Source organism: Falco biarmicus, chromosome Z, assembly GCF_023638135.1.
Source record: "Falco biarmicus isolate bFalBia1 chromosome Z, bFalBia1.pri, whole genome shotgun sequence".
Classification (NCBI taxonomy): domain Eukaryota; kingdom Metazoa; phylum Chordata; class Aves; order Falconiformes; family Falconidae; genus Falco; species Falco biarmicus.
This window is the reverse complement of record NC_079311.1, coordinates 48,308,131-48,325,978: the sequence shown is the minus strand read 5'-3', so window position 1 is coordinate 48,325,978 and position 17,848 is coordinate 48,308,131. Positions and strand designations below refer to the sequence as shown.

Below are 17,848 nucleotides of genomic sequence, written 5' to 3'. Positions count from 1 at the left end.
TATAACTATTACCATGAGGGCTAGTAATATAAAATCCATACATAGTACTAAAGAACTAAAATGAGATACCCACATTCAACCTAAATAAAAGCAAAGCCAGCTAAGTTTTGGTTTTAGGCCCATTGTCCAAAAAGGAAAAAAACCCTTACAACATACTTCAACACAACAGAAGTCAGTGAAATACTACATTAAGTAATGCTTTAGCAGCATTTAATCGAATTTTCTTTTATACTCATTCAAGCTCTTTCAAACTGTTTTGGTTTTAAAGTAATATTTATCAACATGGAAGAAAAAGATCTAAAAACTCATTCAAAAGAAGTTAACAACAGAACTGTGACGTACAAGATTACTAATTTGTACTGGGACTCTGATTTGTTGGGTGAACCAGCATGACACAAACTGGACATGAGGCAAATACCTAGAAAACCATCCAGCTCTTTGCTGTCACACTACCCTTCCAAAAGCAGAACTACAGGAAAAGTAAAATAGTGGATCCTCATCCCTGGCAGTGCACAAAGTGGTTCTACCAAGTAAAGCTTGGTTTTATGATGGGAGCAAATGCATCACTTTTTTCTCACATAAACAACCGAATATTGAGAAGGAATAGCCTTCAAGTGATAAAATACAGAGAACAAAGGAGATACTCTAAAATGCTTTTTTAGCCTGCTGTCCACTATTCTCAAGGCTAGATGGGAACAGCTGCAGGCATATATTTATTTAAATGAGGTGAATAAGTAATGCAAACGACATGAGCACTTTATTAGAACTGAATTGGTAGAAGTCACACTGATTATAACTTCTCTAGAAACAATGACCTGAATAAGCAGTAATACTCCAGTTATTCTAGTCAATTAACAAGGCAGATTTCTATAGGAATTGTTTCAAAGATGAAGAACTCAAATTTTCATAAATGCTAAAAATATTCACTAGTTATAAACCACTCAGCACAAAAAAAATACTACTTATTTGGGCACTGTTAAAGCATCCTCTTCTACTACTATGAAACTAGTATACATTACAATAAAGTTTAACCAAAAGGAAAACTGCAAGCTCTTACCAAGTAATCATCAGGCTTGATACCAAAAAGTTCTCTGAAATAGCGGAAGGCAAGAGGTGCATACGTCTTAAATCTGAAGTCAGGATAATGATGAGCAGGGGTAAGATTGCTCCCTTCACTGAAAACAAAACAAAAAAAACCAACAACAACAAAAAACCAAACCAAATTATTACTGAGCAATTTTTAGTGACTTCCTCCTTGCAGCTAACTTTATTGTAAAGCTGCCTAACTCAACCACTGACTTTCTGAGACAAGAGTATAAATGCAGATAAACCCCCCTATCACCATTCATCAGTGTAATAGAAATGTCTGTGAGAAACAGGATACTGCCAGCAAATTCCTTTCTTCCACCTTAAAAGAAATCACTGTTTTCACCACCCATATCCATTTACGTAAAGATTGGTTTTAAACTAATGCTACAATTTCTGATAACCCTCCAAGGTAAGCCAGTTTAATAGCTTACTGATGCAGGAAAGGTCACCCCCACCTCATGCAAGTTCCTGCAAAAAGTTTAGAAGTCAATGCAGCAAAACAACTTCACCCTAGTTTGGTGACCTGAACCAGTTTGCAAGGGTGTCAGACAGATACTAAGGACAGCACAACACAGAGGGCAGAGCCATGTGGCCAGACCTGTGAGAAGGAAGCAGGACTACATATGTTTTTTGATGCCAGCAAACACTCATTGGCTCAGCCTTATTTATGAAACAGCATTCTCAGCACTAGTCTCTTCTGGAGGCTAGCTGCAATTATGGTATCTCTTTCTTGCTAATATAGTCCAGAATTGGGAAGCCACTCCATCTTTGGTGACCTTAAAGTGGTTTTCAGTTTGTCTACCTATCAGGTCATTTATTTTACCCTAACTTGATCTAAACCGGCACCAGCTTACATGCTCAGTTAGCTAAATAGGAACACTGGGTACAGACCCTTTGGGGAATTCTGGAAAATGGTATGCAGTTATAAGCAAGATACAGATTCAAACTAGAACAGGCACACACAAAGACTACTAGGGTGACCAGCCTGGAAGACAGCCTTTCTCAAAGGTAGTGTGGGGGTGTGGGCAGTTAAAAAACAAAACAAAACAAAAAACAACACTGTAGCCTCATCAGCTTTTTTCCTTGTTTTGTATTTATGATCTCACTATACTTGTATGTCGCAGTAGTATCAATTTTGAGATGAATACTGCATGATTTAAGCTAAAGGAAAAGGTCAGCAGCAAAATGCCACCAGAAATAAAAACACATAAAAACTGCCTGTGGATTTATTAATGCTGGTGACTAAAAGAAGGTTTTTAAGTGGTAGACAAAGTTCTAAACTACAATTTCAACACAAACAAGAACCTATTTAAGACTACGTTTGGTCAGCCTTCAAATGGTTTGATAAATAGATGAGCACAAAATCCAAGATGACACAGTGGCCGAAATTAGCTCCTCCAGAACTCCTTTACTCATTTACCCTAACTAAATTATTCAGAAATGCAGCATGTACCTCTTTGTTTGGCAATCCAAAGCATCCAAAAAAGGGAAAAGGGGGAAGAAACAAGGAAAGAAATGGGGAAAAAGCTACAAATTCACATAGATACAACAAAGAATAAACTCACAAAACATTCCAGGAAAGACTAAATTAAATTTCATTGAAATATTTAAGAACTTTGTTCCTGTACAATTAATCCTTGTCGTAAGAACTTGATACCTTTCATTAAAAACAAGTCAATGACACAAGTCTGCTGCACCCACCCAGCTGCCCCTGCATGCATACTGCCAACAGAACGAACTGCTGCTAATTGAACAGTGTGAGCTGGTGAACAAGCTTTCTCAGGCTCCACAAACGCATATACTTTAGATTCCTGGACAGGAGATGAAAGGAGGGAAAAAACAACCTGATTTCTGTCTGGCAATCACAAATAAAAAGATCATTGTGGGTGGCCAAGTCTTTCTATGTATCCACTACAGCACTGCTGCTTCTTGGACTACTAAACTATACAGTTAACAGCTAGCTAGTGAAAGCTGCCTAGTCCTAATGAACTCATCTGATCACTTTAGAGTCTACTGTATCACAAATCCAAGGCATTAAAATCAAATCCACATGTATTTTATTGCTCAAGTATACAGTAAATAACAGAAATCAGTAGGATACTTGGCTGAAGATGGTAGGTTTTCTTTACAATTAAATTGGCTAATGCTTTTTCTTACAAGCTCTTTCAGTTGCTCAGAAAACTGCCAGTCTTGTCTGACATTAAATTTCCTATAGCTGGATATGTCTTGTTGAATTTTTGTGTAATATGGGGATGCCATAGGGCTAATGTATAGCTACACTGGGAACCTGGGGGGCATACTTGTTAATGCATGTAATTGTTCTAAGCTGCAGACAAGAACAGAACAGTGTTCTCTGCTGAAGCATCACATCATTTTCAGGGAAGATTAATGATTTAAACTTTATTTAAAAAGTCCTATGTTTCAGTACATAAATACTTTTATAAATCTGCTTCCCACAGCCATAATTCAAAAGGGTTTTTTGTGAAAGCATGGCAATAAACAGATTACATGTCCTTACTATATCAGAACAGGTACTGTCATTGGAACTCCACCCAGGCTGAAATGAAGGTAGGAGGTTTGCTATAATACCACAGGTCTAGAGCCCTTTCCTAAGTGCATATGGAGTAAAATGACCAATACTGGGTCTGCAGATGGACAGTAATATATAGTAAGTGCATATTTATTCTAGAATAATTGCAAAACAGAGCAATGATTTTGGAACAGCATCCGTACAGAGGGCAACTCCACATACTTACATCTGTAATAAAGTAAGCTCATGTGCTCTGACAGTCAATTTCACTATGCAGACAAGTTCCCTTATTCTTTGTAAAGTCACCTGAAAAAATCCCTTTTACTAAAGGTCTGCAGAGCTTTTCACCATACCCTACCATTTCTGTTACACACATTAGTTTCAGCTTAATTGCCTAATAGCACTGTTTACAGGTAAGCTCTTCTGTGATGCAAAAAGCAAGACTGACACTAAATCCGGACTTGGTTACTTCTCTGGAAGAAAGTTTAAGGTTTTCTTGTTGCTACTCAACAGAAAAAGCACCCTCACTTCCAGTAACTTCCTACAGTAGTGGAGAACCTTAAACTCCTTGTGGCTGAGCATGTCCTTGCGCTCACCTAAAAATGACAGTTTCCACTGTACAGAACACTTGATGTAAATACATCTCTACCTTATCTAGACATTAAATTATTCACCTTCCACTCTATTAGCTTTTGAGAGAAAGCATTTCATGGTTTCTCCTCATATTTTCTTGGCACATTTTACAAGTGTGTTTCACTCTGGCTAGATTAAAGTTTATGTGCAAAGTACTACATATAACAATTATATGCAATAATACAAATATACAACAATATAAATACAACAATTTTAAATCAGGCTAGGGAGTTTCATGGGGATGATTATGTCTTTGAAATCGAACAAGAAAATTACCCATGATCTGTTGACAAAAAACCTAACCTGAAAAATGGAGGTTTGGACATAATAAATGTAAAAAAAAAAAGGAAGGTAATCATATAATTTTCCTCTCAGATAGTTTAGGGCACAGGTCTACCAGAGGAGAAAAAAAGGTTTTTAATACATGCTTTGATTCTGGCAATCTTGAGGAATTCAGGTCTCTACATATGAGCTATGACAAACTATAGATTTTGTAAAGATTAGGAAGCAATTGTAACTTACATGGTATTTTAATACCCTTGGTTGTAAGACTGCACAAAAGCAAAAGAATGGTAGGTAGAATTAAAAAAAAAAAAAAAAGATTAAGCTTGCTACATGGGTTTGCTGTAATACTAAAAAAAAAAAATATCTAAAATTTAAGTCAAGCACACTTATAAATGACAGTATGTGCATCTTAACATGTCTCTTAGATGGTGTAATATCAAATTAAAAATGAAGTAAAACTCACTATATTTTTAATGGCTAACCCCATGGCTTGCAAAAATTTTGCTACGCAAGACACCCAGATATGTTTCTTGTCAGCTTTTCTTTACTGTGGCATCACATGGTGGGATGTACTCAAGAGACAGCACACCTATCTGGAGGGATGGAGAATACTAGCTGCATCTCTTGGTAGCAAGCCTTCATCACAGAGCAATGTTAATAGGCTCTATTATAGCTGTTAACAAAAGAAAGAGTCATGCTGTGGTCATGAGCCCATATACACCCTTCCTGTACGTACTGCAAGGAAGAACACCCCAGTTCTCCCATGTAGAAGCAACTCTTTTAAAGTCTTAAAATCAAAATAAAACATCTAAAATTAAATGCTCACAATATTAAAATCTAAGAGTATCCAATCTCACTTTCACTGTTCTTGAATAAAGCTGGTCTTTTACAATACACCAAGATGTGTTTAAAGTCTACAGTAGTATGTAATAAATACATACTGACAGATCAGGTATTGCTTTGGTGTACTCATTTCCTATATATCATTTCAGGAAAGCAATTCTTTCCCACAGGATGGAAGTAGATACTATGGCTACCTGTACAAATAGGTGTGTGTTTGGTTTTTTCATACTATGGGATAAAGTCCACTGGTAATATCCTTGTTTCTCACTGTGTGTTCTCCTATACTTCTGGTTACTACCTACATACTATCCTTAGCAGTCCCCGACAAGGCAGCTTTGAAATTCTTTGAATTCACAACTGTGAACAGTAAGTGTCTTCAAAAGAAGTCAAGCCAATCATCTCTATGTAACAGCTGAATACACAGACGTTTTCTTAGGATAATGATGATGATACAACTATTTCACAACCAACTGGAGATGCCATTAAAGCAAAGGATCTCAGAGTACTTTCAAAATTGTTTGTCTACATAACCACACAAATATCCAGGTTATCACAGGTTTCCCAAGAATTTTATGGTAAAGTAGTTAATTTGTAACAGACATGCTTTTGCTTTTGTTGCCACAGTATCCTCATTTCAAATACTGCTCCTTTTGTAAACAGAAACTACTTCCTCCTCTGTGCTATCACCCCACTCACAAACCATAAAAAGTGTGTCAGAACTCGGTTCATACTGTGCATCTCTGCAACCAAACCACCGAAGAAGAGACACAGTGCTTTATCAGAGGCTTCAGGCCGCTTTCTTATCCGTCTTGTGAAACTGGCCAACTGGAAGCAAATACAGTGGCATAAGTTACACAACAACTAAGCAGTAGTGTGAACGTACCAGTACCATTCACACTAAGCCTGCAAAGCATTCTATACTTCCCTAATTACAAAGACACTACTTAGCCCATCAGGTAACCTATGACAGATGTTTGGAACAAAGGTACTTCCGAGGGCAAGTGTCAGTTTTCCTCATTTTTCTAAGTCAGTCCTCAAGAATGTACCCCAAAACTGTACACTGCAGTTTCAGATGTAGGGTGAAACCCAGACTAATTAAACTATGTCCATGGTTTTCTTTTCTTAGTACTTTTGGGCTTAGTACCTATTTGGACTGTCACTCAAATACTATCATAATACAATATTAAGCTTTTGATGTTAAATAGCAGCAAGCACCAAGTAATTTCTCATCAGCATCACAAGGAAGTGACTTGTAATTGAACCAGTTCACTGTACAGATGATTGCAGCTGCAGGGTGCATACAGGTCAACAGCATCTAACAGACTTACCAGTTCAATTAGAAACCATATCAAGTGTTCTCAATATGCATGGTCTAGACCCTGAAAATAAAGCATATTAGCAAGGAAAGCACACAAGACAGATTGCTGCAAAAAGGTCACCACTCACAAAAAACCTCATAGCTGTGCTTAGCAGTAGCCTCCATCTAAGAAAGAGATGAAGCCTGAAACATACTGCCTTGCTCCAAATGCTCTGCTTCTGAAGCTGCAATTGATTGACTACCTAAAGTCAGCTGACAGAACGGAGCAGCTTCTGTTCGGCTTATCAAGCACCATTGTAGAAAATGTGCCTACATAGTACGTGTCTGCTGGAAGAACTTGTAAGCTGCCCACACTGCCAACTCACAGGCTTGGTTCCATGGCCCAGTGACCAGGTTGAGCCACCACTATCTGACACAACTAGGCTTATTAGCTAAGCAATAAGGCTTTCTAACCACGGCCACATTACTTGAAGTCAGCTCCACACTTGAATCGAACCCCTGTCAAAACACTGCTGTAGCCATACTGCACAAATGGCTGATTTGGAGACAAAATGTGCCACCAAGAACTGACCTGGTTCCAACCGAAGAAGTCAGGGGCACAGAGCATAACTGGATGGGGAGAATATGTCCCACACAGCTGAGTCACAGGGCAGAGCGCAGGGAGCACAGGCAGGATGCACAGCCTTCCCATTGAACCTGAGCTGCTGCTGCAGCAGTACCGGCACCAGGTAAGCCACCTCCATGGCTGGATTTCCAAAGCAGTGTTTAAAAACCAGAAGAGAGGTTACCTGGAGCAGTTTCACCCAATCCAGGGAACTGCGCAGAGATTTTGGACACTGTATCTTCAGAATCAAGTGGGTTACTGCAGACTGCATTTGCTTCCCAGTCCAAGGAGCACATTTGACTTTTAAACTCAATCTGGATGGTGGTTCTGTATGAACATCTTTACAGCAGCCCCTAGTAATACCTCCCTTAACTCCCAAAAGCAACATACTATAAATTCCTGGGCAACCTGAAGAGAAAGGGATGAAAGGGATGCCACAACATGGAGCAGAAGCAACAAAGGCACTTTTGCACCCCCTCCATCACAATGTATAAATGAAAGTACAAACCTTTCAAATTCCATCCACCCACTGTACAGATATCTGTACTTCATTTAATATCACTTCCTGAAAAGGCACCTAAATGGATCTGGGCTAAACTGTGCAGTTTAACCCAGTCACGAAGTTACTCTGGACCAGGCATAACCTGCAATCCATGGAGTTACTCCTGATTTACATCAGTACCTCTCACAATAAGCAGGGCAGCTATGTTCAGGCCTAAACTGACCACTTTTTTCCCCCGATATTTTTCTCCCTCCTTCCTGAGTCCTGAACACTGCTGGAAGTGTTTTGCTATGGGTACCGAACTGAGGTGCAGGTGGTGCTGAGGCTTACTTCAGGGGCTGAGAGATATGCAGACACTATTTGTCTTCTACAACTGATAAAATTTATAAAAAATTGTTTACTATTTTCCCCTAACAGTAAAAGGGCACAGATAACACTATTTTGCTTGCTGGCACACAGGCTGCTGTTTCATTGCATTTTTACTAGCTCAGGTCTATTTTATCACTGTCACTGTAACAGTGCTCCTGTTGTCGTCAAAGCAGCGGGTGTGCCTATGACTCTGCAAACAGCTGTCCTCTCACCTCACTGCCAGACCAGGATGAGGTGAGGTAGATGCAGAGAAAACATGTGAGGAAGGTGGAGCAGGACAGCTTGAGAAGAGGCTGGTTGCTGTGAATTGGCCACAATGAAGGTGAAATTCAGCTGACAGCCTGGTTGGAATTGGAGCTGAATCATGCATACCCAGAGCAAGTAGAAAAATGCTGGTCCTTGCCTGGCAAGCACCTGCTTTCAGCACCACACTTGCTACACTGTCAGGTTCTCCTTCAGCTGTGGACATCCGGCAACATGCTGACTTAACCTCGGCTTGCTCCAGGGTGCTTCCAGGTAGAGATCAGCCCACTGGACCTACTGGTGTAACAATTTCAATGAATTGCTTTTGAGTCAGACCAATCCAAAGGGTGGAGGAAAAGTAATAAAAGTAATGACTGTTAACAATACTGCCTTCACATGTAGGTACTGCCCTAGGAAAAAGTGAAGAGCACCTGAGCTGCACCTTGGGAACACAACCCTACCCAGAAAGAACACACAATCTTAGCTTTTTACCTCCAACTAGGATAATGAAGCTACCTATAGATACGACTGAGAGGCAACCCACATAGTGCCATCACGAAAGACTCAATGTCCCAACATCCTCAACCAGCAAGAAAGAAGCCTGTATAATTATGTGCAATCCCAAATTGTTAGAATTTATGCAAATTAATACCACTGGATTGAAATAATTTTAGATAAATGAATGTGCATGTTACATTGAGATATAAGAAAGACTTGAAATTTGACATTTCTGTGCATTAGCTTAAGAAATCAAATGTTACAGTTTTAAGAGATTACTATGGATACCAAATTTTTAGTTTCACAGAGAACATTATCAGCAAGTGCTCTTTATAGAGAGGCTCTTTGTTACAGTCAAGATGACTCACTATGTTATATACTCTTTTTTACTAGATAGCTGTGCAAAAAAAAAAAGCTATGCTATTCTGGCCATTACTTTCATTTGTCTAATTCTCCTCATATGATTTATTTATTTATTTATTTATAGGAAACTGCCCAGAAAGGTGTTCCTAAAGCTTTTATAATAAATTTTATGTTAGTGCAAACAGACTATTCCTTCTGCTTTTGTTTTCTTTTTAAACCAGAAGGGATCTCTCTCCCTTCAAACTAAACCACGGAAATCTCATTTCTGAGTGTACATGCATGTTAAGTTCTACAGGAGAAAAGACATATGCAATGCTACTGACTACAAACAATGTAATTCACTTGTTCCTATAAAACTACATCAAAAAAAACAGATTAGATTTTTTCCAAAACTGTGCTATGTAATAAAAAATCTTTAGTATGTGTGTTTCATTTAATTTCCATACACAACAAAGCTGGTATCATAGCCAAACAAATTACAGAAACCTGCACCACTGTCACAGTCACACATTTCACAAATATGATGGGTCACTCGCTCTGACTCTTTGTCAGCCCAATACAGACTTTGTTATGTGATATGCAAATTTCTCAGCTGTAGTTTGGATTTTTTTAAACAAACAAGATTTTGCAATTACAGTGTACGAAACACATGCAGATAGTTAACTTCTCTGTATTTACCTAATCTACAAGAGAAAGACTACAAAACTGTGCACAAACTTAAATAGTTAACACCAAATCAAGGATATTAATACCCTCAATTACTAGGAACTAAAGAATGAAAAAGCTTCCTTTCACATAAGAAATGAATTTTCTTCTCCTTAAAGGATGTCTCAGTTCAGAGGAAAACAGGAGCTGAATCAAGGAAATTTACATGAAGAGGGCAACTTTAAAATGCTTGTAATTATTTTGTATGTTGTCAGTTTTAACTTTTTTTTAGTGACATCAGTAATTTTTTAGGATTGTAAATTATTAGAAACAGTTTATGAAGTAGCATTCAAACTGCACACAAACAAAACTTTGAAAAACTCACAGAAAGCATTCCCAAATTCAGGGAATACTTCATACATAGCATGTTCTTGCAGAAATGATGGGCACTGCTGGTACTTAGCACTTCTAAGAACCCAAACAACACTGAAAAAGCGAGTCATCCTTGTTCTGACATACATTTTTCCTAATTCTTTTTCACCCATTCATAGCATATGTAACCTGGAAAAATCACATGCTACTGTACTTCAGCTTCTAAACCTTCAAAATGAGTAAGACCTTGATTTCCCTCATCCACATAACTGTATTATTACAGTTATTTCCTACCAACCTGGCAGTTAAACAAGCTGAGGTAGCCAAATGAAAAGCAGTAATGGTGCACAACCTCAACAGCTAGTAAAAGCGGAGCATCATAACAGGCTAAAGTCATGGATGGAATTTTATAGTGTATTGTAAATTCTTGTATTACTCTCAACATTGCAGGACTTGAATTTTTATAAATTTTGACACTTCAACAAAATGGCAAGTATTATTATCAGTTTTTAGAAACTAAAACCAAAACAGACACATGAATGTTGACATAATACTTAACTGCATAGAGCCACAAACCACTAAATGCTCCTTTAATTGGAAGTGTCACAATTACTTTCCTTCTCTAGAAGTAAGAAGTCTCAGATCTTCAGCTGAAGTGTGATCTTCCCAGTTTTCTCCCTATGTTCATTTTCAGTGACAATATGAAGGCGGGATAATTTTTGAATCCTCATACACTAAACTTACTCTAACCCCTTTTTACTAGAACTGGAAAACAACCCTTGCTTGAAGGATCTACAGTTTCATTATGAAATTCTATTGAAAACTAATGCAACAGGCTTGTCCTTACCTTGGTAAGAAGACACTTTCCACTACATAGAAGTCTTGCATAAGAACATCTCTGTCCGGTTTTGATGTAAGGTTTCCTACTGTGTATCCTATTCCCAGCTGGATAGCACCTTTAATAGCTGAGGATGCAGTCTGCACAGAAAGTAAGAATTCAAGCATGAGTTTGCTAAAAATTATTTCTGTTCTTTATCAGTAACATCATATGCTAAATTCCTAATCATTTTCATAGTAACAATGCCATATCATCTTTACCTCCTAGATTTGAGATGACTGCTTTTCAATTAGAAGATTTAAAAAGAAACATTATGCTGTAGCAAAAACTACAAAAATTAATTCATTGTTGTACAGACTCAGACTTTTCAAATTGCCCAAATAATTTAGACATTGTGTTCTAACTCATCACAGAATTGTAGAATACCAGGTTGCAAGGGACCTCAAGGAACATCTGCTGCAACGCTTCTCAGCAAAAGCATGGTCTAGACAAGATGGCCCAGCACCCTGTCCAGCCAAATCTTAAGTGTTCAATGCTGGAAAATCCACCACTTCCCTGGGGAGATTATTCCAATAGCTGATTGTTCTCCTTATGAAAAATTTCCCTCTTATATCCAACTGGAATGTCCCCAGGAACAACTTGTACCCATCACCCCTTGTGTTTTCTGTGTGACTCCTTGTAAAAACGGAGTCAGCATTTTCTTTGCAGCCACCTTTTAAATACTGGAACATGGCGATAAGGTCTCCCCTAAGCCTTCTTTCTCAAGGCTGGACAAACCCAGTTCTCTCAGCCTTTCCTCATATGGCAGGCTTTCCAGTCCTTCAATCATCTTTGTGGCACTTCTCTGGACCCTCTCCAGCCTGGCCACATCTTTTTTGTGTAGCAAGGACCAAAACTGAACACAGTATCCAGGTGTAGCCTGACAAGCGCTGAGCAGAGTGGGATGATGACTTCCTTATCTCTGCTGGACATGCCCTTGTTGATGTAACCCAGCATCCTGTTGGCTTTCTTGACTGCAGCAGCACGCTGTTCACTCATACCAGGCTTGCTGTCCACCAGGACCCCCGTGCCTTTCCACAGAGCTGCTCCCCAGCTGAGTAGATCCCAGACTGTGCTGCATTCCTGGATTATGTTTCCTCAGGTGCAAGACCTTACATTTGTCTTTGCTGAACTTCATAAGGTTCTTCTTAGACCACTCTTCCAGCCTATCCAGGTCCTCCTGCAGCAAAGGTCCCTTCCAAAGCTTCCACTTCCCCACTCAGTTTGGTGTCATCAGCAAACTTCATCAGGGTACACTCGATCCCACCATCCTTCATTTATGAAGTTATTAAACAGCGCTGAGCCCCATGTTGGTTCCTGGGGGGGACCCCTTGTGACAGGCTGCCAGTTTGAAAAGGAGCTATTTACCACCAGCCTCTGGGCACAGCCTGTCAGCCAGATCCCCACCCGCCACAGGTACCACCCGTCTAGGCTGTAAAGCATCAGTTTCTCTAGGAGGAGGCTATGGGAAACCATATTAAAAGCCTTGCAGAAACCCAGACAGACAATGCCACCACTCCCCCCACATCAGTCAAGCAGGTTACCTTGTCGGAGAAGGCGATCAGGTTTGTCAAGCACGATTCGCACTTGGAGAATCCATACAGGCTTTTCCCAATCACGTGCTTCAATGGACTTGTGATAGCCCCTAGGAGGATTAATTCCACAACTCTCCCAGGGGCTGAAGTGGACGGATGCCCCTATAACTTCCTGGATCCTCCTTCAAGCCCTTCTTGTCGATGGGAGTGACATTAGCCTTCCCCGTCTTCTTGCATGTCCCACAATCTCCACCACTTCTCAAAGATTATGGAGAGCCGCCCCTCAAAGATGTTGGCCAGCTCTGTTAACACCCTCTGGTGGATATGGCCACGGTCCATCGATTTGCAGGGGTCAAGCTCCTGTAACTGTTCACATACCAACTCCTCCTTCACTGATGGTGGGTCTGTGTTTGCATCAACCTGGATTTTGCTCCCAAGGCCTGGGGCCCAACAGTGCTGGTAAAGACAGAGGTGAAGGAAGTGTTGAGAACCTCTCTGCCTTTTCAGACGTGTTGGTGAGTAATTCACCTCTCCTCTTTAACAGTGGGCCAGCCTTTTCCTTCTCTTGCTGCTTGTTGTTTACGTACCTGAAGAATCCTTTCTTGTAGTTTTTTACATCTCTGGCCAATTTCAATTCAAGCTGAGTTTTTGCTTTTCTAACTGACCTGACAATGCCCTTGTAGTTCTCAACAGGTATTTGCTTTTCCATCTCTGCTACGCTTCTATTTTGGTTTTGAGCAGACTCAGAGCTCACAGTTAAGCCAGGATGATCTCTTGCTCTGCCTGCTTACCTTACCTTTAATGGGGATGAATGGGGATGAACTGTCTTTGTGCTTCCAGGAAAGCGTTTTTGAAAAACTCCCAACACCCACGAGCTCTTTCATCCTCCATGGAAGCTTCCCAAGGAATCCCTCCCAGTCGAGCTCTGAGCAAGCTGAAGTTTGCTCTTCTAAAATCTAAAACCTCTGTCTTAGTCCTAACCTTCAGTGCGCTCAGCAGGATCCCACACTCCACAATATTGTGACCACCGCGGCCAAGGCTGTCACTAACCCGGACGTTGCAAAGCAGGTTTTCTTGGTTTGTGAGCAGCAAGTCCAGCAGTGCCTCATTCCTGGTTGGCACATCCAACGTTTGTGTGAGGAAGCAGTCCTCTGCACATCCCAGGACCTTGATGGATGATATGTGAGCTGCTGTACTGTTCTTCCAACAAATGTCTGGGTAGCTGAAGTCACCCATAAGAACCAGGTTCTGTTTACCTGATGCCTGCCTAAGTGACCCAAATGTTGCTTCCTTGGCCTTATTTTTGTTTGGAGATTGATGGCAGATACGTACTATAAGATCCCCCTTGGAGACAACCCCTCTGATCTCGACCCAGACATGCTCAACAGGGCTTCCACCATTGGCCACACTTGACTTCCATACATTCAATGTTCTCCTTAACGCAGAGTGCAGCGCCTCCTCCTCCTCTTCTTCCCTACCTGTCTTTACAAAACAGGTTATAGCTATCCATTGCAACCCTCTTAAAACATTTCCCATCTAACTGGACATTCAAATGCTTCATGAGTTTGAAACAGCATGCATTCCCTTCTGGAAAAAACAGACACAAATTCCATGCAAATGGTACATGCTTGCCAAGGTATCACAATGCAGACTAATGGTTTAAATGCAGGTTCTGGATACAAATGTATTCAAGGTTCTACTTCATAGTCAAGGCAAGAGGTGCATTAACTGGGGGGAATAAAGACAGAAATGAAAGTGATGAGGAAAATCTCTATAAAAATCTATACAGAGATTAATTGAATTAAATTCAGTAAACACGGCTTGCAGAGGAGAGCAGGGTTCAAAAGGACAGCACCAAATTGTGACAGATACTGTATACACATACATTGAGACCATCCCTGAAACCTTTTTCACAATGACTAGACAACCCTGCTGGATGGATGAGAAAAAAACAGCAGAACTGAAACAAAAGAAGAAATCAGTCAAGAAAGGAATTCTTAAGAAAATATGGAAGGAGTGAATAAAGAAAACCACTGTGAAGAGGAAGAAGGCTATTGGGAAGGGATTATCTTCCTTTGGCATGGTGCATTTTCACTAGTTTGAAAACACCATTCTTGTTGCCCATTTTCAGGTTTTACCTCCCACCCACCAAACAAGCAAGAGAGTGTATCAGCGGAAGCAAAGAACACCAGAAGCTTCATGCCCAGAAATACTTCAGCACTTGAACAAAAACATTTCAGGAGCAGGAATTCATAAGAAAAGGTTCAAGTACACAAAACTATTCTTGTTATAGTTCTCAGAACAGGATATGCTAGAGTGACTGCTTATTTTAGAAAGAACAGAGATGCGTAGGTCCTAAATAATTAAGATGGCACACCAAGTAGACTTGCATAACAGTTCAGAACAGGCAATTTTGTGGGAACAAACAACACCACTGTTCTTAGACTGCTACTTTGACTATTAGAAAGATTTGGCTTTGTGTCATAAGAAGATTCACATTTTTCTTGCCTTGAAAGGCCTCTATTCATGAATGATTAATGCCCAACAAAAGCAGTAATTATGTAACTTCAATCAAACCAATACACATACAAACAGACTTTCTGCTTCATAGCTGGATGCCCATCTTGTCCCCTGCCACAGCAAGCGACTATGTTTGAAAGAGCAGCAGATAGCACTGTACAGTATTTTATTAATGAGATTATAAGCCATTAAAAAAAAAGAAAGAAACAAACCCCCCCAAAATGCAGCCGAGTAACCTGGCAATGTGATTTCAAGAGAACACTGGATCACCTTTCAAGCTCATGAACAATTTATGTAGGATTTCTGCAAGCTGAAAAGACCACCTGCAGTCTCTGGAGGGCAGAATGAAATGTCTTCTACTAGCATGATGCAGACATTACCTACAAGGTTACCTTCTTGTTAATTTCCACTTCTATTCAAGAGTGCCATTAGTAATCACCCATCATCTCTGCAGCAATCACAGCAATGGGGTTACCAGAAAAACAATGTTATGAAATCATTCAGGATACTTTAACAACTGTTTTAAAACAAACTGACAGCAGTTACTGCATGCTGAAGGCAATTTCTGGCTCAAAGTCTAATTGTTTGTGAGCCATTGTAATAAATTAACTCCAACAAAGGCTGATCACCCAATATTCCCTTAACAAATGATAAGGTTTTGTTTTCACAAGCCTTAAAATGAAACAAAATAAACTCTGGCATTTGTCTCCATACAAACACCTGTCTTGGTCTAATTTCTTTATTATTATTATTATTTTATTAAGAATGGAATCCAAGGAAAAGATTAAAAAGCTGCTCCTCAAGCTTTAGGATAAACGTCCTTGATTCATCCATTGCATTACTACAAAAATAAATTTATTGGAATACACAAACGCAAATGGAAAAAATGAACTCTCTCACACATTTTTCCTTACTCAGGCTCCTCTCTTAATGCCCCTGAAGGCTGCAAAGCCTAGCTTCAAACTTAAGTCCCTTTTTTCTTTCAGTTCTTCTTGAATAGTCTTCTGCTGTAGAGCAAGCAATAGAGTTCAGTAACCGTCTGTGCACAAGTTCTCTCTTTCAGACACTGAAATAAATCTTTCTTCCCATTAGCCTCATGCAGAGGTTCAGCAGTGGCCCTGAGTCCATGTATCAGCTGTAACTATACAACTGACAGTGTACAGTGGCTGTACAGTGCCTCTTGGATCATTTAACCCGTCATCAACACCTAAAGTTCTAAGAAATGAAAGGATGGCAATAATCAGCAGGATAACTTCAGCTGATCAATTTTAGACTATGAAACTGACTGGACTTGTAGCAAAAGGTGCACACTGTGACAGCAATGGTCTTTGCTGCGTAAAGGGGCATAACAAAGGAAGTCTTTTACCACCCTCATTTTGCTGATTAATTTATTATTGTCTACTGCACAGGTGCTTCGGTGCTTTTTATATTGACAATGAAGACAGAAACCCATAAAAACACTGCCAGGTTCAGACTAAACCACATTTTATTGGCTCTGATACTGTGGATCCTAATGTGTCATGCCAGGATCTGTCCTCCTTGGCAACATGACAGCATAAACTTGAATGGGTGTAGGCACACAACCTCACCTCCCTCAGAACAGCCACCGTCTTACTGACTGACACTAACCTTCACATCTAATGCTACTGTTGAAAAGCACAGACCTGCTCTTTCATCTTCAGCCCCCAAAACTATGCACTGGCACTCCTTCCACTGTGCCAGCAACAGTTTCGTTGTGTCCAGCCAACCAGTTACAAAAGAGCTGCTAAAAATTTTCACCAGCATCAGTTCCTGTGTTCACAGAAGCACTAATTTCAGCCATGCAGCTAAATAATTTAAGAACAACAAAAACCTAAACACACACACAAAAAACCCACACAAACACAAAACACACAAAAAAAACCCCACAAACACAAAACACACACACACAAAAAAAACCCACAAAAAAACAGACACCAAAAAAGACACTTCATAGGATAAAACAAATTCGGTAAGGTTTATGCTTGCCTTTCTACTGGCTGCAGGAGGACAAGTGAAGTGTGAAGTAGCAAATAGCCTACCTACTCAAAATTAACATGTCATCACCTCCTGAATGCATCTCAATGGACACTGAATTTATGCTAGCTCAGTGCTCTGTGCCATACAGACAGCACAGTCTTGTCTTTGTAATGGGACTCCTGCATTCCTCTCCAATCCAGAACCAGAATCAGGCACAGTTTCTCCCCACTCTTAAGTTTTCAGAAAAGTTAGCTCAGGAGAGAAAAAACAAGACTTCTGAACAAATTCAGGTTAAACTGTATTATGATAATGAGAAGGAAAGCATGAAACTATATTGATTAAGTACAATGTAAATTACAATTTCTGCAGCCGTGCAAACTGAGAAATTGCCCATTCCCTGCACTACTGCCCCAGAGTGCCAGTATTTCAAAGCAGGTAGGGACATCTCTCTCCCACCTACCACCAGCTGCCTGTTAAATGGGAACAGATCAGCAAAGGGAACAGCTGCATTTCAGGAAGAGATGTACTAGGGATAAAGTGCTCCAGAAGAAGTTCTGCATTTTCCAAACTATCGAGACAAAAAGCTTCTCCACAGTTTTATCTCTGCATATAAAAGCTTAAACT

The 17,848-nt window shown here is 39.9% G+C and overlaps 1 protein-coding gene across 1 annotated transcript in view; it reads right to left on the bottom strand.

Annotated features, from left to right (window-relative positions):
• PIP5K1B (phosphatidylinositol-4-phosphate 5-kinase type 1 beta) overlaps positions 1-17,848 on the bottom strand; it is an 88,773-nt gene that overhangs the window by 57,107 nt on the left and 13,818 nt on the right. Inside the window, exons 4-5 of the mRNA XM_056325783.1 lie at positions 11,142-11,272; positions 1,058-1,175 (exon numbers count right to left, since the gene is read on the bottom strand). Of these exons, the coding sequence (XP_056181758.1) occupies positions 1,058-1,175; positions 11,142-11,272 (249 nt within the window). The remainder of the gene's footprint in view (positions 1-1,057; positions 1,176-11,141; positions 11,273-17,848) is intronic.